The 21,111-nt window shown below is 46.5% G+C and overlaps 1 protein-coding gene across 1 annotated transcript in view; it reads left to right on the forward strand.

The window, feature by feature from the left end:
• myo10 (myosin X) overlaps positions 1-11,846 on the forward strand; it is an 87,955-nt gene extending 76,109 nt beyond the window's left edge. Inside the window, exons 25-40 of the mRNA XM_079751162.1 lie at positions 94-214; positions 554-797; positions 1,189-1,284; positions 1,634-1,727; positions 1,911-1,966; positions 2,482-2,624; positions 3,425-3,616; positions 4,291-4,448; positions 5,332-5,455; positions 5,978-6,275; positions 6,549-6,756; positions 6,893-7,029; positions 7,379-7,499; positions 8,740-9,222; positions 9,596-9,787; positions 10,269-11,846. Coding sequence (XP_079607288.1) covers positions 94-214; positions 554-797; positions 1,189-1,284; positions 1,634-1,727; positions 1,911-1,966; positions 2,482-2,624; positions 3,425-3,616; positions 4,291-4,448; positions 5,332-5,455; positions 5,978-6,275; positions 6,549-6,756; positions 6,893-7,029; positions 7,379-7,499; positions 8,740-9,222; positions 9,596-9,787; positions 10,269-10,379 — 2,778 coding nt within the window. The 3' untranslated portion in view covers positions 10,380-11,846. The remainder of the gene's footprint in view (positions 1-93; positions 215-553; positions 798-1,188; positions 1,285-1,633; positions 1,728-1,910; positions 1,967-2,481; positions 2,625-3,424; positions 3,617-4,290; positions 4,449-5,331; positions 5,456-5,977; positions 6,276-6,548; positions 6,757-6,892; positions 7,030-7,378; positions 7,500-8,739; positions 9,223-9,595; positions 9,788-10,268) is intronic.
• The last annotated feature ends 9,265 nt before the right edge of the window (positions 11,847-21,111 follow it).

The raw sequence follows: 21,111 nt of genomic DNA on the forward strand, positions 1-21,111 counted from the left end.
AGGACAGTTTAATAAAGTGTTTGTTAATCTCCTCTACCCCGGCGGTCCAGTTGAAGGACAGTTTAATGACCCTCAGTGTTTGTTAATCTCCAGTTGGAGGACAGCGAGGAGGACTTCGACCGCTTCGAGACAGAAGAGGAGCTGTCGTACCGCCGCGACTCGGTGTACAGCTGCGTCACGCTACCCTACTTCCACAGCTTCCTCTTCATCAAGGGTGAGGAGCAGCACACGCTAACGCAGCACACGCTAACAACACATCACACGTCAACAAACGAAAAGTCTCAAACAAAAGTCTCCCTCTTAAAGTAAAACACATTACTAGACTATTACTAGATTACAATAGATTTGATTATACTAGATTTGATTATACAAGATTAGAATAGATTTTATTATACAAGATTGGAATAGATTTGATTATGCTAGATTAGGATATACTACATCACAATAAATTAGATGATCGTAGATCAGGATCTACTGGATCAGGCTCCACTAGATCCCAGTGGATTCCATTGGATCAGGGGACCCCCTCCCTAACCCCGCCCCCCCTCCACAGGCGGTCTGATGAACACGTGGCGGCGGCGCTGGTGCGTGCTGAAGGACGAGACCTTCCTGTGGTTCCGGGCCAAGCAGGAGGCCCTGAAGCAGGGCTGGCTCCTCAAGAAGGGCGGCGGCTCCTCCACGCTGTCCCGCCGCAACTGGAAGCGCCGCTGGTTCGTGCTGCGGCAGAGCAAGCTCATGTACTTCGAGAACGACGGCGAGGACAAGATGAAGGGCATGCTGGACATGCACGCCGCCAAGTCAGTACCCCAGCCTGAACCTAGCCACTTAGCTGCATAGCCATGTTACCATATAACCATGTAGCCACCTAGCCTTGTAGCTACTTAGCAACCTAGCCATGTAGCCACCTAGCCATGAAGCTATGTAGTGATGTAGCCAAGTAGCCACTTAGATATATAGCCACACATCCACATAGCCAACTCGCAATGCAGCCTCATCGCCATGTAGCCATATAGCAACCTAGCAAGATTATTTGTGAAATCACACATTGCAAACATTCTTTATCGTTACTTACCCTCGACCTCAGGGAACGGGTGTGTATAAACTGGTAGGCATTTGCAGCTTCTCAAAGTGTGTGTGTGTGTGTGTGTGTGTGTGTGTGTGTGTGTGTGTGTGTGTGTGTGTGTGTAGAGAGGTGGTAGATAACACGGGTAAGGAAAACGGGCTGGACATCGTGATGGCCGACAGAACGTACCACCTGATCGCAGAGACCGCAGAGGACGCCAGGTGAGTGTGTGTGTTTGTATGTGTCCATATGTATCTATGTGTGTCTGTTGTGTTTGTTAGGTTATATGTGTGTTTGTACGTGTTCATGTGTATTTGTGTGTGTGTGTTCATTAGGTTGTGTGTGTGTTTTTATGTGTTCATGTGTATTGAACACATGAACAAACACATAGTGTGTGTGTGTGTGTGTGTGTGTGTGTGTGTGTGTGTGTGTGTGTGTGTGTGTGTGTGTGTGTTCCTATCATATGATTTCACAAAGGCATGTGCATGGATCATAAGATAGGCTTGTTGTGGGCGGGTTTCTCTGCTGATTGGCTAACGGTGTGGTGCGGTGTGCTGTGATTGGCTGCAGCCAATGGTTCAGTGTTCTGAGCCAGGTGCAGGGATCCACGGAGCAGGAGATCAGAGAGATGCACGATGAGCAGGCCAACCCCCAGAATGCAGTGGTGAGTACCGCCGCATTGCATGCTGGGAAACTGAGTTGTTTATTCTGATGTATATGATATGAGCTGTTATTGATTGAACTGAAGAAACTTGAAGGTTAAACTCATCTTCATCATGTGTAAACAAAAGACCCCTCACCCTAACTCTCTCTATCTCTCTCTCCCTCCCTCCCCCCCTCCCTCCAGGGGACTCTGGATGTGGGGATGATTGATTCAGTTTGTGCATCAGACAACCCAGAGAGGTGAGGGGAATTCCAACACATTCACTGAAGTGTGTGTGTGTGTGTGTGATGTGTTTGTGTGTGTGTGTGATGTGTATGTGTATGTGTAATGTGTTTGTGTGTGTCTGCTGTGTAACGTGTGTGTGTCTGTAATGTATTGTGTGTGTGTGTCTGTAATGTGTATGTGTATCTGTAATGTGTTTGGGTGTGTCTGTGGGATGCTGTGTGTCTGTAATGTTATGTGTGTGTCCAACATGTGTGTGTGTGTGTGTGTGTGTGATGTGTATGTGTTACGCTGTGTGTCTAGCGTATGTGTGTGTGTAATGCTGTCTGTCTGTAACGTGTGTGTGTGTGTGTGTGTGTGTGTGTGTGTCTGTGTCTGTGTGTGTGCGTAATAATGTGTGTCTGTAACGTGTGTGTGTGTGTGCGTTTAATGCTGTGTGTCTGTAACGTGTGCGTGTGTGTGTGTGTAATGCTGTGTGTCTGTAACGTGTGTGTGTGTTTGTGTCGGTAACATGTGTGTGTGTGCGCTGCAGGTCCAACTCGTTTGTGATGATCACGGCGAACCGCGTACTGCAGTGCCAGGCGGACACGCCGGAGGAGATGCACCACTGGATCACCCTGCTGCAGCGCTGCAAGGGAGACACGCGCGTACACGGACAGGAGTTCATCATCAGGGGTACAGGCACACGCATGCATACACACATACATGCACACACACACACACACACACACAATGTATGCACAAACACACACATGCATGCAAACCGACACATCCATGCACACCAGTGGAGGCTTCTCCATTAAGGAGAGGGAGGAAGATCCTCGCTAACATTGTTGAGAATAAAAAACGTAGATTGCCCAGACTACTGTAATGAATTAATGCCCTTAAATATGACTACTTTAATGCCTTTGAATATATAATGTTCGTTTCCCTGGGTAACGGGACATTAGCACCCCCTATCGCCTATTGACAATTACTTCAGGGAGGAAGGTCCTCCCTCAGCCTCTGTTGACTCCCATTCATTTCCCCGAAAGTACTGGCGGCCGCTGAATAACATGGGTTTCAATGGGAGAGAGGAGGAAAGTCCTCCTCTGAGTGGGTGTGACCTTAAGGCGTCTGATTCGCAGTCCTTCCTCCCTCACGTTAAAAACCACCAGCCGCCACTGATGCACACGCACATGCATGCCATACACATGCACATATGCGCGCACACGCATACACACACGCACAAATGCCCTCACATACAAGACCGGCTTCTGTTTGTGTGTGTGTTTAGCATTGCAAGTATATATTAACATGCACTCATGTTATAACCACACATGATAAACACAAGCATACACAAACATGTACACATGTAAACACACACACCCACACCAGAGCCTGCCTCTACTGAGACGTGGTGAGGAGGAGGTGCACCCAGCCATGGTGAGGAGGTGGGAGGAGGCTCCGGGCTCTGACCCCCTGTTGTTCCCCAGGCTGGCTGCAGAAGGAGCTGAAGAACAGCAGCCGTGCGGCTCTGAAGCTGAAGAAGCGCTGGTTCCTGCTGACGCACAACTCCCTGGACTACTACAAGAGCTCGGAGCGGCAGGCGCTGAAGCTGGGCACGCTGGTGCTCAACAGCCTCTGCTCCGTGGTGCAGCCCGACGACAAGGTCTTCAAGGAGACGGGTGAGCACCACACCGCCCGGGAGGGGGTGCACCCTCTGTGGGTCGTCTGGGAGGGGCGGGCAGACCACCCCCCCCCACGGGGAGATGGTTCAACTCTGTGGGTCATCAGGGGGGGGTCAGAACACTTTTTTAAGAGCAGTAGTGCATAAAACATCAGATCTAGATCTCACTTGTTCAGAGTACACCTAGACTCTGCATAGCCTCCCCCCTTACCTCCCCCCGTCTTACGCACTTATTGTATGTTGTACGTCCTGGCACTTAAAAAAAAGTACTTAGGATCATTTAGCATCTTATCCTAACTCTTTTTTACTTTTTTTTAGCATTGTGTAGCATCTTCTCCTAGCTATCTTTGTTGTATACAGGGAACGAGGTTAACCTAGTGATTGTTAGCGCTTGGCACCTGGTTCCATGAACATCCGTACTGTACCGACAGCGATTGTTTGTTGTTTCTCTTTCTTCTGACAAATGTACTCATTGTAAGTCACTTTGGATAAAAGCGTGTGCTAGACGCCCTTAATGTAAATGTAGATCAAGTACACTTCAACAAAGTGATTCTAGATTGAACAGCGGGTTAGAACCAGCTGAGTTCATCCCTAGCGCTAAACCCCACGAGGTTTCCTTCTGGGGCCTGGAGTCAGGAGCAGGTGACCAACGGGTGTGTGCCCCGTCCGCAGGCTACTGGAACGTGACGGTGTTCGGGCGGAGGCACTCGTACCGCCTCTACACCAAGCTGCTGACGGAGGCGTCCCGCTGGGCCGGCGCCATCCAGACCGTCATCGACTCCAAGGCGCCCATCGACACGCCCACCCAGCAGCTCATCCACCACATCAAGGTGAGGGGCCTGGGGTTAGGCAGTACAGAGACACGCCCACCCAGCAGCTCATCCACCACATCAAGGTGAGGGGCCTGGGGTTAGGCAGTACAGAGACACGCCCACCCAGCAGCTCATCCCCCAGGGGCCTGGGGGACCATCCAGACTGATGGAGGACCTTCTGTCATGTATCTAACCCTGTATTTTACCGGCATTTCTTCAAATTAAAGTGAAGGCTGATGCATGTCATAAAGGAGCAGGTAGGGGTTAGATAGTTCAGATCCATGTCATGAAGGAGCAGGTAGGGGTTAGATAGTTCAGATCCATGTCATAAAGGAGCAGGTAGGGGTTAGATAGTTCAGATCCATGTCATTAAGGAGCAGGTAGGGGTTAGATAGTTCAGATCCATGTCATTAAGGAGCAGGTAGTGGTTAGAGAGTTCAGATCCATGTCATAAAGGAGCAGGTAGGGGTTAGATAGTTCAGATCCATGTCATTAAGGAGCAGGTAGGGGTTAGATAGTTCAGATCCATGTCATAAAGGAGCAGGTAGGGGTTAGATAGTTCAGATCCATGTCATTAAGGAGCAGGTAGGGGTTAGATAGTTCAGATCCATGTCATTAAGGAGCAGGTAGGGGTTAGAGAGTTCAGATCCATGTCATAAAGGAGCAGGTCAACTCAATTTCTTGCTCTCCTTTCAGAGGACAGATCAGTTGTGATAGGTTAATTCTACTTCACATCTTGACATCCTCAAAGTGTGTTCACATGCACCACTAAGTTGAGGGACATCCTCCTTCACGTTAAGCAATCATGGCAGATGATTTGGAGACCTGGAGAAAGGACATTTCTCAGTCTGCTCAGATCTGAGCTCCATGCTGACTCTTCATCCCGTGGTTGTGTCTCCAGGAGAACTGTCTGAACTCTGAGGTGGTGGAGCAGATCTACAAGAGGAACCCCATCCTCCGTCACAGCCACCACCCGCTCCACTCGCCCCTGCTGCCCCTCCCCTACGGGGACATCCACCTCAGCTGTGAGTCTCCATCACCACCGACCCCATCAGCCTCCAACCGTCTGTCCTTCGCTCCTTCCACCCACCCCCCCACCCACCCCTCAAACCACCCATCGCCCGTCAATCATCACTCATCATTCATCCAGCCATCACTCATCCACTCATCACGCATCCACTCATCCACCCATTTGTTCATCCACACTGATGCCTTGCTTCCCTTTATTTGAAACCTATTGAATCCATCAACAAGTCACTCATCATCTCTAACGATATTCATCTTCTTATGGATTTGTGGTGAGTCTTCTCATGTTCTGCTGTTCACACGCGACACATCCTCATCCTCTCGACTTGTCTCCTCCCCTTTCTCTCCTCCACCCCGCCCCTCCCCCTCCTCCTCCGACCCTGACCCCTCCTCCTCCACCCCTGACCCCTCCTCCTCCACCCCTGAACCCTCCTCCTCCACCCCTGACCCCGCCCCTCCACCCCTGACCCCTCCTCCTCCACCCCTGAACCCTCCTCCTCCACCCCTGACCCCGCCCCCAGCCCTGAGGGCCAAGGGCCCCACCACCCTGCAGGACGAGGCCCTGAAGGTGTTCGCCTCGCTGCAGCACCTGGAGGGCGTGGCGGACCCCCTGCCCGTCATCCAGGGGGTCCTGCGGACAGGCCAGGAGCTGCGGCCCCTGAGGGACGAGCTGTACTGCCAGCTGGTGAAGCAGACGGCGCGGCCCCCCAACCCCGGGGGCCCCGGGAACCTGTGCAGCTGGAGGATCCTGGCCTGCATGGCCTGCACCTTCCTGCCCAGCCGCGGCGTGCTGCGCTACCTCAAGTTCCACCTCAAGAGGTGAGGGGAGGGGGGAGGAGGCATGGAGGGGGGCATGGGGGGGAATGGGAGGGACAGGGGGAGGCATGGCAGTGGTCGCTCTTGTGCGAGCTCTTGTATATCTCTCTGTGTTCTTACTCCGTTTAAAGAGTAGAGGCTGCACACTATATATTGATCCCAAGGGGTTTATTCCCACCATTAAAAATAAGTTCCGCATTTCATCACTTTGGTCTGAGCGTTCTCACCATAAACCCAGCGGGTCGTTAACCCACCTCCTCCGCCGGTGTCTCGTAGGACGAAAGAGCTGTTCCCCAACTCGGAGATGGAGCGCTACGCCTCTTTCGCCCTGGACTCCCTGAAGAAGACCCGGACCCGGGAGCACGTCCCGGCGCAGGAGGAGATCCGGGCCATCGTGGCCCGCCAGGAGATGACCACCATGGTGCACTGCCACGGCGGGGGGTCCTGCAAGATCACCATCAACTCCCACACCACCGCCGGCGAGGTGGGTGCAGACACACTCGTGATCCTCCTGGATCTGAGACCCAACTGAGCTCTGCAGCTCACCAGGGGTCCGGTGTTATAATGGTGTGTGTGTGTGTCTGTGTGTGTTTGTGCATCTGTGTCTGTGTGCGTCCCAGGTGGTGAAGAAGCTGACCTGGGGGCTGGCGATGGAGGGCAGCAGGAACATGTTCGCTCTGTTCGAGCACAACGACAGCGTGGACAAGGCCATCGAGAGCCGCGCCGTGGTGGCCGACGTGCTCGCCAAGTTTGAGAAGTACGTCTCCTCTACCCTCTCTGGACTCATTCACAATAACATTTACATTTAGCAGACGCTTTTATTTTCATTTGTTTCATTTTTTTGGTCAGAAGAAAGACAAACAATATATTGCTGTACAGTAAGGATGTTCATAGAACCAAGTGCCAAGCAATAACAATCGCTAGGTTCACCCATTCCCCCTTACACAACAGAGATAACTAGGATAAGATGCTACACAAGGCTTAGTACAATTTTTAAGTGCCAGGGCGTACAAGGGGAGGTAATCGCTTGTCCTTGTGAAATTGTGCGTGACGGTCGGGGTGAGGGTGCGCTGGTTCCGCTGACCGGTTCCTCCCGTGTTCTGCAGGCTGTCAGCTGGCCAGGACCCCCAGGCCACCGGCTGGAGGTTCTACTTCAAGCTGTACTGCTTCCTGGACACCGACGGCGTTCCCAGGGACAGCGTGGAGTTCGCCTTTATGTTCGAGCAGGTGAGACCCGAACGCCAGCTCACCAAGTGTTAAGAGTCTGATATGTGTTTTTCATTTGTGTGTAGAGTACTTAAAATCTATACTCAAGTAAAAGTACAATTACTTCCTTCGAAATCTACTTGAGTAAAAGTAAATATTCCAATTTGAAAACCTACTTGAGTAAGAGTAAAAGAGTACTTTGTTATAAAGATACTCAAATTACAAGTTACTTTACATTTTGTATTGGAGTGTTTGGATCAGTGAAAAATACATAACGTGTGTGAGTGAGAGAGAGAAAGAGATGCACTCTTAAAACATTTCTTCCCAAGTTGCTTCATTGTGTGTATTGTTCATTAAACATACATACAACAATACATACAACAAAAAAGTTAATTACATTTCAAACAGATTTACACAAAAAACGTAAATTTGCTCTATGTATATGACAAAAGGCAAGAGCTTTGTAGGAACAGAACAAATGAAACACCAACCAGGCTGGTTTGGTTAGCTGATTAGCCAATCAGATTTGTCTTCACCCGATTGCGATCCAGCCTACGCATAGCATGCACGCACACTCATAGCCAGACACAACAACGACGAACAAGTTCGAGAGTGGTCTGCAGAATACAGAGCGTGTGTAACATAGTATCTTAGAATTATATAAACAATACATGGACCGTAACCCCTCTTAATGAAGGCACCATGGAAAATGTAATTGAGTAAAGTGTAGAATTCGAAATCAAATATTTACTAGAATAAGAGTAAAATTAGGGACTTAAAAAAGGAACGTGAAAAGTAGTCGTTACCCAAAAAGGTAATGAATGTCACTTGAACCGCGTTACTACCCACCACTGGTGTTTTTTTAGACTGAAACAGTAAGAATCTAAATCAGGTTTTCTTGCTCGTAATCAATATTAATTTCTGCCCCCCCCCCCAATACATGGAACCCTAACTGACATCTTCTTCCTTTATCCGTCGCTGTCATCTATCCATTATCTATCATCCATCTCTATGTCGATCTCTGTCCACCTCTACATCCATTCATCTCTCATCCATCTCTCCATCTGTGTCCTTCTATCCATCATTTATCATCCATCTCTCTGTCCATCTATCCATCATCTCTCCATCCATCCATCCTCCTCCCCTCTCTCCTCCTGGTCCTCCTCCCCTCTCTCCCCCCCCCCCCGTCCCCCATCTCCTCCCCCCTCCCACTCCTCTCCTCCTGGTCCTCCTCCTCCCTCTCCCCCCTCTCCCCCTCCAGGCCCATGAGGCTGTGATCCGCGGCCGCTACCCGGCCCCTGAGGAGACGCTCCAGTTCCTGGCGGCCCTGCGGCTGCAGTACCTCCTGGGGGACCACGGCTCCCCGGCCCCCCTTCCCGACATGGCCCAGGTGTTCCCCGTGGCGCGGCTCCGCGCCCGCGTGCAGAACTCGGCCAAGACCTTCGCCCCGGGCGCTGGCTCGGTGTCGGAGCGCTCCTCCGGGACCGGCGAGAGGAAGCGCTCCAGCTTCCTGGAGGGAACGCTGAGGAGGAGCTTCCGGAGCGGCTCGCTGAGCCGGCAGAAGCTGCTGGAGGAGGAGAACTCGCTGGAGGCGTGGCTGCGGGAGGAGACGGCGGCGGTGCACGCCAGCGTGCTGGACAAGTGGCGGCGGCTGGTGGGGATGAACCAGGAGCAGGCCATGGTGAAGTACATGGCCCTGGTGAAGGAGTGGGCGGGCTACGGCTCCACGCTCTTCAATGTCGAGGTGAGGCACGCCGCCGTATTCATGGTGTCTCCGTCTTCATGGATAGATAGATGGATGGAACTTTTATTAATCCCCCAAAGGGGAATATTCCTGTGTTACAACACAGCAGCATGGGAAGACACTGGATATAATACAAGACAATAAAAATACAAAGTAGTGCTAAGGAAAACAGAAATAGATGCTAAAGTAAAGAAAAACAGAATAATAAACAGGCTAAACAGCATAAACTATAATGTGGCCCAGTGCCAGTACTTCGCAGTATATTAAAGTGTGTCGCAGTATATTAAAGTGCGTACAGGCCTCCATCTCCCAGCATGCCTCTGAGGCCTCCGTCTCCCAGCATGCACCTCACCCCCTGTCCGTGCCCTTGCAGAGCACGGACGAGGCGTTCCCCAGCGAGCTGTGGCTGGGCGTCAGCCGGCAGGCCGTGTCGCTCTACAAGCGGGGGGAGCCCTGGCCCCTGGAGGTCTTCCCCTACGAGCAGATCCTCTCCTTCGGGGCCCCGCTGCCCAACGCCTACAAGATCGCCGTGGAGGGCCGCGAGCTGCTTTTCGAGACCCCTCTGGTACGTACCCAGGCCCCTGGAGACTGTAGACTCTGTTTCCATCGTCTTACTTTGGGATTTAAGTCTTCAATTCCGTCGTTGACGTTAAACTCCTTGTTGAGGAGGGTGGTAACAGGGGTAGTTACACCGGGTTACCTATAGAATAACCATTAACTAACCATCAACTATCTCACACCCACCCTAGCCTCACCCCTTACTGCTGAAGAACCCTATCCTAACGCCCTAACCTTGACAGCTAGATTAACCCTTAACCTGATCAAATCCACCGCCCTGACCCTACTCCCTAGCTTCTAGATTAACCCTTATCCATCACCCTGACTCTAGTCCCTAGCTTTTAGATTAACCCTAATCCACCGCCCTGACCCTGCTCCCTAGTGTCTAGATTAACTAATCCAAAACCCTGACCCTACTCCCTATCTTCTAGATTAACCTGTTCTAATCCAACCTAATCTAATCTGACCATGCTCTGCTCCCCCTCCAGGTGATGGACATCGCTAAACTGATGAAGGCCTACATCAGCATGATGGTGATGAAACGCCACAGCAACCCCCAGTCGCTCAGCAGCCACGGCAGCCAGAGCAGCGCCTGGTGACCCCCTGGACCTCTGAACTTTGACCTCTGACCCAGGAGCTGTGTGGGTACAGCGCCTGGTGTCTGACGGGCCAGGACTCAAAGAGGGAGAGGAGCCTGGCGTCATGGAGACAAAAACCACCACATCCCCACCACGAACCAAACTCATGTACATAGGTTGTTGATAAACACAGGGGGGGCAGGGTTAGACTCTGACCCTGAGGTTAGACTCTCACAGTAAGGTTAGACTATCTAACCCTGACCCGGATTTACAGAGGTCGTTATTTTCAAAGAATCACAGTTGTTGTTAAGGGTAGGGGTTACGGTTAGCCTGAACTTTACCCTTATCCTCACCTTGAAGGAAAATATTGTGTCAGGAAAGGAGCGAACTTGACTTGATATTGTTGGTGGAGTGGGGACTTTGATTCTGTGGGAAAATCTTTTTGTTTCAAGTTAAACTGTTCATTTTGTTTTCTATATGCTAGGTGCTGTCACACTTCAAGGGCTGTTACTATACTGTGTGTGTTTGTTTGTCTGAGAGTCTGTGTGTGTGTGTGTGTGTGTCTGAGTTTATTTGTGTGTGTGGGTGGGTCTTTTGGCTGTCAGAATGTAAAAAAACAAGCAGAGAATTTGTAAAAAGAAAAAAAGAAAGTACTTAAAAAGCAGGATTTGAGTGTGGACCGTGTGTAGAGCTATATCCAGGTCTGTTTGTAAATGTACATCCTTATGCAGTCGCCTTGAACATTTCAAACCATGCTGGGATCTCACAGGACCCTGCTGTGCCAGCCTCAAGGACTCTCAATCAGGATCAAGCTTGCTGTCAATCCAGGTTTTCCCTCGTTGTTCTCGAGACGCTGCCATCTCCTGTCCTACCAATGTTCCTTAATACATTCACAAGGACCTACGTCGAGTCATACATCCACACTGGCGTCTGGACAGCATTTTGTGAATCCTAATCAGTTCATAGAAAGTTTGTATCACAGAAGGGATACGAATCATCCATACTCTACTGTATCGGCTTAAGGAAAACCAGTCGGTCTGATTTAAACCATACTCTATATTCTATAGTGTACTCTCTGCTACAAAACGTTTTTCGGACTCGTGGTTTGTTTCTGATTGGTAGCAGGTTTATTCATGTCTGAACTACATTTCTTCAGGAGCAGAACTACATTTTCCAGGAGCACCGCAGGCGGTCGGTCCATCCAAAGCTCTTTGCCGTCTGTGCCTTATGTATATTGTGTACACTTTAAGTTACGCCATCTTCTGTCGAGTTGTAATGTGCAATGTCTAGTTTGTGATTGATGGTGTATCCACTAGCTGTACATTTTATACTGCTGCCCTTTGCCTTCAGTTTGATTTTGGACCACGAGGTGATATTTTATAGATAATCATGATGTATTTTTCCTTACGATTACAGTGAATCCATCAACAACAGAAATACTGGATTCTTGATGCTTTTGTATCTGTATTGGCTCTGTTGTGTATGTAGGCCTACAATATGGCTCTGACAATAAACCATAAATATTTACATGGCTGTCTGACTTTTACTACCGTCTTATCAATGCTTTATTTTAGGTTTCAGGTTTGCAGATAACACTGAAGTTTCCTTAAATGGACATCTTTAAAGTTCTTCTGTTTATTAAATGTTTATTCAGCTTTGATTTAAAATGTTTGAGGGAAATCATTCAAGAAAAACTAACTATAGGCTACACCAGTGTAATCTATTTCACCCACCCGACCATGGTTTAGGCCTGGGATTAATTTAATCATATCCGTTAATGTCCAGGCATCATCACATTAAACACTCAAATAGAGGAATTCACTATTCTGTATCTCATCTGTAAACATAGTGGCCTATTAGCAAGTGTTGTCATATGATGCTTGAGTCGTCTCTCAGCCAAATATGGTTTAAAAGGAATTGCAATTTAGAGTATGAAATTCAAATCTTGTCTGTTTCAAATTGCAATACATTTGTAACCCTTTTCACCGAACCAAATAATATATCGTCCACTAATCTCAATCTACAAACCAAATGATGGCCTTAACGAGACACTCTGACCTCTGATTGGTAAAGATGGCGGACCTCAGGGACTAATTAACGGCAGCTGATGATTAACGGCCAAAACACTGCGCGAGGGTTAGAAGACGTTTATCTGTAAATTGTAAACAGGGTGTTATTAGTCCATATGAGCATTGGCGTCAATTCCGCAGGGGACGCGTCCCCACCAGTTTTCGTCAAGATTAATTTTCTACCTACCACTAGTTAAAAAATAAATAAATCGAGTTCAATTATTATGGATTATTACACGGCTCTTCTCAATGCTGTAGACTGCTCCATTCACTTGCAGGGTCCTTCCCAACGTTCAGCTGTCAATTATTTTTGTTTATTACACGGCTCTTCTCAATTCATAAAAGTATGAATAGACCTCTGAAGAATCCCGCCTCCGAGGCTCCGGTTCCATCGGTCAAATGTCTATGGGAAATAACATGGGGTTTTTGAATGATTCTACATAACAAACTCTCTTGGTGGCGAAGAAGTAAAAGCTGCTCACGTTTTGAACTACACACTTTTTTCATCTAGATTCCACTTGGGTTCTGGATTGTAGGTGCCGTAAGTAGTAAACGTTTATAAATGCTACTTTAACGGCACCGACAATCCAAAACACATGCATCACACACATCCAAGGTAAGCCGTCCACGAGCCGGGCGTATCAAACTGTTTATTGCCCTGCCTCTCGGTGGTTATCCCTTACTTATTACACGGCTCTTCTCAATGCCGTGGAATGCTCACGTCCAGCATATTTGACCGCTGTCGAGGAAAGTGGGGTTTTTTTGCCTCTAATTCACGCCATCTGTATCACTCCGCAGTCCTGTAACTTATCAACCCCAGCGTATTCGGTTGCTAAACGACGTCAACGACTTTGACGAACAATTTCTCTGCTGATCAACGCTACGAATGATAACAAATAAATTGTAAAAAAAAAAAAAAAAAAAATACACACTAGTCACGTTTCCATCTAAAAGGTGAAGCGAATTTTTAGAAAGTTCGCAAAAAAGAAATTCGAATTAGGTGGGTTTCCATCAAGTGGTTGGAGCGGAAAACTACACACATTCAAGGGCTTGTCGTATCCTTTTGATAACATCCTCTCTTAGGTCCTGATATATAGTGGAATTGCGTTGTTATCCATCTAAAATGGCTGTAATGTTTTTTTCTTCGATGAGAGGAAGGGAAAGTTTTACCTCTTCAGCGGCCCACACGTATCTATTATTCACATTGGCCATCTGTTCCATGGACGTATTTAAAGGATACATTGTACCTAATTATAAGATATACCATATATTAGATAATATAGGGTTTATAGCATATAACCTCGTTTTGAAGGCTGAACAGACAATTTGACTGGAATTAGTAGGTGTCCATATGTAACGGGTACAAATAGACTGCGCCTTTAAGACGCATGGCGGACCCGGAAAAGGAAAGAGGCGGGAGAGAGAACGACCGGGAAGGGCGAGCGGGAGATAGTGAAGGACCCCGGCGGTGTGCAAGGCGAAGGAAGGCGGTTGCAAGCTGTTTTTTTCGTTTTGTTTTATTAGTTTATTAGTTTGTATAAGTTAAGTCTAGTACGGTTTGACGTCAACTCGGTCGCTGGTACTGCGGCGGTTTTGAGCGTTTCGTTGTGGAGTGAGTCTGGACGTCAGTGAAAGCGACGGGGGGAAGAGGCTCTCCATGTGATTATTACGAGGAAGGACGCTGTCCTACGTGGTTGCCTAGAGCTGCCCGAAAGCTGGGGACGTGTCAGGAGAAGTTTGCCCTGCCAGCCATCGCGCATCCTGAAGTGCGATCCCTGCTGCGGTATCTGTAATCCCTGCACCACACCTAACCATTTACACTGAAACTGAAGACACAGATACCGTGCGCAGCCCGAACAGAACTGTGACTCAACGAACTAACGCGTCGCTGCGCCGGCACACACACACACACACACACACACACACACACACACACACACACACACACACACACACACACACACACACACACACACACACACACACACACACACACACACACACACACACACACACACACACACAGCACTGGAAGGGACATTAAACCGCTGTGCATTCCGTGCATATACCCCACACAACTAGCCTGGTCCTACCAGACCATCGTACTTCATTTCTTTTGTACAAAAGGTCTGGAACTGCCCAATTGACAAACGTTCACTCACTTGGAGGCGGGTGTCAACTGTCGACGCTGGGTCTTGTCATTGACAATGCGTCGCTTCGGTCGTGTCGGATTTGCCGAAAATATTGTGCATAGGACAATAAACACTTTGATTCTTTAAACAATAACTTTTCATAGTACGTCTCATTGCTTCTTTATAATTTATTAATGGTCTTACAAGTATTTGTTTTCACGCTTTTATTTAGCAGGTGCATGCGCAGTTTTGTAGAATTGCACAAATTACAAAAACATTTACAAAATATGTAGAACTGGCACCATCCATGATCCTGCAGAAGTACACAGAAGGTACTACATCATGACATCAAATAGAATTTGGTGTCATGAGGCCTGTTCAAAAAAATATTACCAAAGAGGGACAGCTCATCACTAACTGTCAGCAGTGTTCAATGACCTGTCATTACCCCTGTGCCATAGCAAATGATATTAAAAAGCATAAGTCTTCTGCCATGAGGGATGGGAAATGCAGTGTTTGCCCTGGAAATTGTGACTGGAGCTTACATTTCAACCAGAAATACAGGTGGACCTACGTCAAGGAGAAGCGGGTGAAGACGGTACAACAGCTGAAAGACAAGTATGAAAAAGCCACTGAGGCGAAGATCACAGTCCAGCAACTGATTGAACACCAGGAAGAGGAAGTTGCCAATCTGCAGGATGAGATAATATACCTGATGGACACGTCGTCTCGCTGTATAGCTCGGCTGAAGGAGATACAGTGCCTTGCAAAAGTATTCACCCCCCTTGGCATTTTTCGTGTTTTGTTGCCTCACAACCTGGAATTAACATGTATTGTTTTAGGATTTGCATAATTTAATTTACAGAACATGCCTACAACTTTGAAGATGTTTTTGTTTTTTTTATTGTGAAGTAAACAACAAATAGGACAAAATAACAGAAAAAGTCAATGTGCATAACTATTCACCCCCCTAAAGTCAATACTTTGTAGAGCCACCTTTTGCGGTGATCACAGCTCCAAGTTACTTTGGATAAGTCTCTATGAGCTTGCCACATCTTACCACTGGGATTTTTGCCCATTCCTCCTTGTAAAACTGCTCCAGCTCCTTCAAGTTGGATGGTTTGCGCTTGTGAACAGCAATCTTTAAGTCTGACCACAGATTTTCTATTGGATTGAGGTCTGGGCTTTGACTAGGCCATTCCAACACATTTACATGTTTCCTAAACCACTCAAGTGTTGCTTTTGCAGTGTGTTTGGGGTCATTGTCCTGCTGGAAGGTGAACCTCCGTCCTAGCCTCAAATCACGCACAGAGTGGTACAGGTTTTGCTCAAGAACATCCCTGTATTTAGCACCATCCATCTTTCCCTCAACTCTGACCAGTTTCCCAGTCCCGGCTGCTGAAAAACATCCCCACAGCATGATGCTGCCACCACCATGTTTCACTCTGGGGATGGTGTTCTTTGGGTGATGCAATGTGTTGGGTTTGCGCCAGATATAGCGTTTTCTTTGATGGCCAAAAAGTTCAATTTTAGTCTCATCAGACCAGAGCACCTTCCTCCATACATTTTGGGAGTCTCCCACATGCCTTTTCGCAAACTCAAAACGTGCCATTTTGTTTTTTGCTGAAAGTAATGGCTTTCTTCTGGCCACTCTGCCATAAAGCCCAACTCTATGGAGCGTACGGCTTATTGTCCTATGTACAGATACTCCAGTCTCTGCTGTGGAACTCTGCAGCTCCTCCAGGGTTACCTTAGGTCTCTGTGCTGCCTCTCTTATTAATACCCTCCTTGCCCTGTCCGTGAGTTTTGGTGGGCGGCCGTCTCTTGGCAGGTTTGCTGTTGTGCCATGTTCTTTCCATTTGGTTATGATAGATTTGATGGTGCTCCTGGGGATCATCAAAGATTTGGATATTTTTTTATAACCTAACCCTGACTTGTACTTCTCAACAACATTGTCCCTGACTTGTTTGGAGAGTTCCTTGGTCTTCATTGCAGTGTTTGGTTAGTGGTGTCTCTTGTTTAGGTGTTGCAGCCTCTGGGGCCTTTCAAAAAATGTGTGTATATGTACTGACAGATGTGACACTTAGATTGCACACAGGTAGACATCATTTCACTAATTATGTGACTTCTGAAGGTAATTGGTTGCACCAGAGCTTTTTATGGGCTTCATAACAAAGGGGGTGAATTATGCACATGCCAAATTTCAGTTTTTTATTTCTAAAAAATAGTTTTATGCATGTATTTTTCTCATTTCACTTCACCAACTTAGACTATTGTCTTCTGATCCATCACATAAAATTCAGATTAAAAAAAATTGAACTAAAGGCTGTCATGTAACAAAATAGGTAAAAAGCCAAGGGGGGTGAATACTTTTGCAAGGCGCTGAGCACGCCAGAGTACATCGACCTGCTCATTGAGGGAGAGAGGTCAGAGGCCAAGGAGGGTTACCTGGCACGGATAGAGTCTTTGAATACAATGAAAGAAAAAGCCCAAATCATAGTCAAGGTTTCCAAACGGGAGAAGCTCACTAAAACAGAGGAAGAATATGTTGAGGAAAGAAAGAAAAAAAGGGAATTGGGAGGGTAATTTATGGTTGGATTAAAAATCCTTTCAAGGGTCGCATTGACGAGCTTTGACGGGGGGTTCATGAGGCGTACCAAAGCCAGTTTTGAGTCCAGGTTCCTCCCCGAGGTCTCCTCCCCACTGGTAGTGCCTGGAACACCTCCCTAGGGAAGCACACAGTGGCAACCTTACCAGATGCCCGAACCGGCATAGGGTTAGGGCTAGCTTTAAAAAATAAAAAGAACAAATGATTCCCACTGCGGATGGGCAACACAGTTTTTCTTGGATTAGACACCAAAACATTTTATTTGAAAGCGATGGCATTTGTTTGAAGTAGACATGTTTGATTCTTTTTTTTGAATATAACAGCAATTAAAAAGCACAGTTCTTCTGTTTTTATAGTTTATTGTAGTATACTTCTCAGGTAATGGCCTTTGTTCGCTTGACCTATTTGTTTCTGCTGTAACTCGTTATGTTCAGGTTTGAGGTTTACGTTTTGCCATAATTTTTTTGATTTTTGAAGCGGGTAACCTTTTCCCTCTATATTTGTTTAACCATTGCAAAAAAAGTATACAGATAAAATTTAAATAATTATGAGGGTGGATTCTCAAAACTGTACCATCATCGGTATTGAAAGTATTGGTTTCGATCCACCCATCCCTAATTTCCACAGTAGGTGTTCACAGCAATTAGTCAGTTATTGACATCCTTCTATTTCTGCTACATTAACTCATTTTATGCTTGTTATTTGACACAATAACACAGATGCTGTTGATGAAAACAGAGTACTGAAATTGTGATCAATATTTGTTGCGTGTAAATGTGATTATGAATATGTTTGAGGAAATAACAGAGGCTGTAAAAATAATATTTACAAAAGTATAATTATCAGCTGTATGCCTGCTATATGTCATCTTCAAATTAAACGAAATCAAAGATTGAAAAACGTCTAATACTCAAACCTATTTTTTGGTTTTTAGATTAATTCAAGTTGGTTGTATTGTGAAATATTGAAAGATAGTCTCCTAAACTGGATCGCTAAAGAGTTGAACTCCTCAACTCTTTACTGACCCAGGGCACCACTGGTAAGTTTAAACTTGTTCATGAAATCACCAGCAGGAGGTGACAACAAACAGTGTTTATTTTGCTAAATGAATTATGTTGCCATCGACATACTCTACAATCTTGTCTTCACCTCAGCAGCAGAGTGCGCCGTTTCCCATTTTAATTGAAAACACCAGAAATTATTGATATGAGGACAGACAGACTTTTCTGAACGAGGTTCTTAGATGTTCTGTGGCCGATGGAGCGACTGCCGTGTCCTGAACAGGTGGAGATCTGTGAGCCAATCGCAGCCCTCCTTCTCGTGGAGCTCACGTGAGGACAGTCCAGTCAATTAGCGCCGGAGCCGTTACCATCGCAGCTCCCACAGTCAAAGACAATATGCAGTATTACAGCAAAAAAATGCTAAAATACATCCGATTAAACACATTTGTAGGACTACCTGCTGTAATATCACACAAGACCCAGAGAGAAAGATGTCGGCGGTAATATTTTACAACGAACATACACAATTACAATTAGGGCACTTAGCAGACGCTTTTATCGAAAGCAACTTACATGGTTGACCTATCAGGTCAGCCATGTATACTGCATATTGACCTATCAGGTCAACCATGTTGGTCTATCAGACTTACAGAGTCAACCGGGGAAGGCGACAGCCAGCTCGTCAGGATCAGTTAGGGTTGTGTCTTGCTCAGGGACACATCGACGCTCAGCTAAGGGGATCTGGGGACCGAACTAGCACCTTTTAACTCCTGAGCTAAGCAGAACGCGATCACTTAACGGTTGGGAAAGAGAAACAGATTAAACTTGTTTTACTTAGCCGTTTTGTTTACAAATAGCAAAAATAAATAAAATAACCTCTCTTATGGTCATTTCCGCCTCATGACTGAAGGTTGAAGTATATCAGCTTATAACTCAGAACCAGTGATGACCACATTCATGACGCTTGTATTATTTATATAATGTAATGTTCTCACTGCTCAACTCAAAATCCCCGGTGAAGAAAACTGGACATTACAGACGGGTTGGTGAAGCTTCATTAAACTCTGCGGTTTAATTCACGTTTCTTGTTCAAAACGTTAGTTGCGCTATTTGTGAATGAGTCCATACAGTACAGCTATCGCAAAACGATAGTGTTTGTGTCCAGGCTGAACTAACCGTAGTGTCCAATAGAGGTCGCCGTCCTCATTCTCCCGATCACATAGCTCCTGTCCTGGGGCTTATTCAGCCAATCAGCATCAAGATAGCTACAGAGAACCTCTGTGTGTTGAGCCTATGGGGTGAACTATCAAAGATGTAGAGCACCAATACTGCTACTATTGGGGCGGCATAGCTCATTATTACATCAACATTGTTCATTTTGTGATAAGCACCAAGTCAGATGTGTTGATAGATATATTGGGAACAAAACTTGATATGGGCCATCACAAACTCGCCCCCTGGTGGCCGTGGCAGACATTTTTCATAATAGCCACCAGCGGTTGGTCAAACTTGGGTCCTATCCCATTGGGCCCACATGCAATAACGGACATAATCTAGATCCTAGTAACCCTCAGAACCAAATAAAATACTCACAATTCTATGGACTTTTACAAAGTAAATTTCATTATCTTATTATATAGTGTCGTGAGTGTGAACATTGTCATTGACTTTAGGATTGTTAACTAACTTCTTCTTTGGCAACCTTCATGTCTTTACACTGTGTTCTTTGGTAGGCTTTTATATTAGTTGTATAGTCTGTAGTCTTGGATTTGAAATGGGTCTACTTGCTCTGATTGTAATGACATCGATCTTTAACCTTTCCACACATAAACTGTGGAGTCTAAATGATGGCAGGTAGCGAGTTGGACAGAAGAGGTTGTTATCATCTGGAGGTTAGCTAGCTATCCAGGGTTCCTTTTGGCAAACACTGTTGAAGTGTCTTTGAGCAAGGCTCCTAACTTTCCTGTGTTTCAGATGTTGTCAGTCAATGAACAGGCATCTGTGTACAATACGAATATGCATTCATATTACTATCGTAAATGTATTGGACATCTTACCTTCATCTGACATTGTTGTTTCTGACTAAAGAATTTATTGAAGTGAAACGCATAGTTCCTTCAACTATCGTTCTACAAATAAAACAATTATAAGGCACTATCTGAAATATGTGAATTGATAATTCAGATCATGTTTGAATATATGTCAACTGATTCTCATGTATGGGAGTTTAAGCAAAGATGATTGTAGCATTCATGCTTGTTAGTGCTTGGCACTTGGTTCTATGAACATCCTTACTGTACCGACGGCGATATATTGTTTATTTTTCTTCTGACAAATGTACTTATTGCAAGTCGCTTTGGATAAAAGCGTCTGCTAAATACTCTATGTTAATGTCTTACAATAACGTTCTCCGGTCATTTGCAAGCTCAAGACATTTGTACGAGGTGAAGAACCACGACTTTTCCTCTCTGAATATAAACATCCTTTATACATTACATTCATGTTACATTCAATAGTCATTGATAGACGGCCAACCGACAAAGTCACATTCACGTCGTATCTCTGCTACTCTCGCCGCCATTTTAACGCCTGTCATCCGCCTTGCGCTAAGGCACCGGAATGAACCAGTTCTTCCTGGGTCGGGAAGGAAAAGTAAAACAGGTTTTCGGAAGCTCAACAGAGAATTTCACACTGGTACAAACAACCAACCCTTTGATCTTAAAGGTCCCGTATCTCTGCTACTCGCACCCGCCGTGTCCACCTAGATGTGTGCTGGATAGATCAGTCTACCAGCCTACCCAGTGGACTGTAGCAAACGTTGCTCATCTATCCGTCACACACCTAGGTGGACACGCCCACTTGCGATGTCATAAGAGACAGATTTTCAAAACGGGTTGTAACAGCTAATCACACTCACACCTGGTGGCATGTCATGGGAACTTT

The sequence above is a fragment of the Pollachius pollachius genome, assembly GCF_949987615.1.
Source record: "Pollachius pollachius genome assembly, chromosome: 14".
NCBI classification, from domain to species: domain Eukaryota; kingdom Metazoa; phylum Chordata; class Actinopteri; order Gadiformes; family Gadidae; genus Pollachius; species Pollachius pollachius.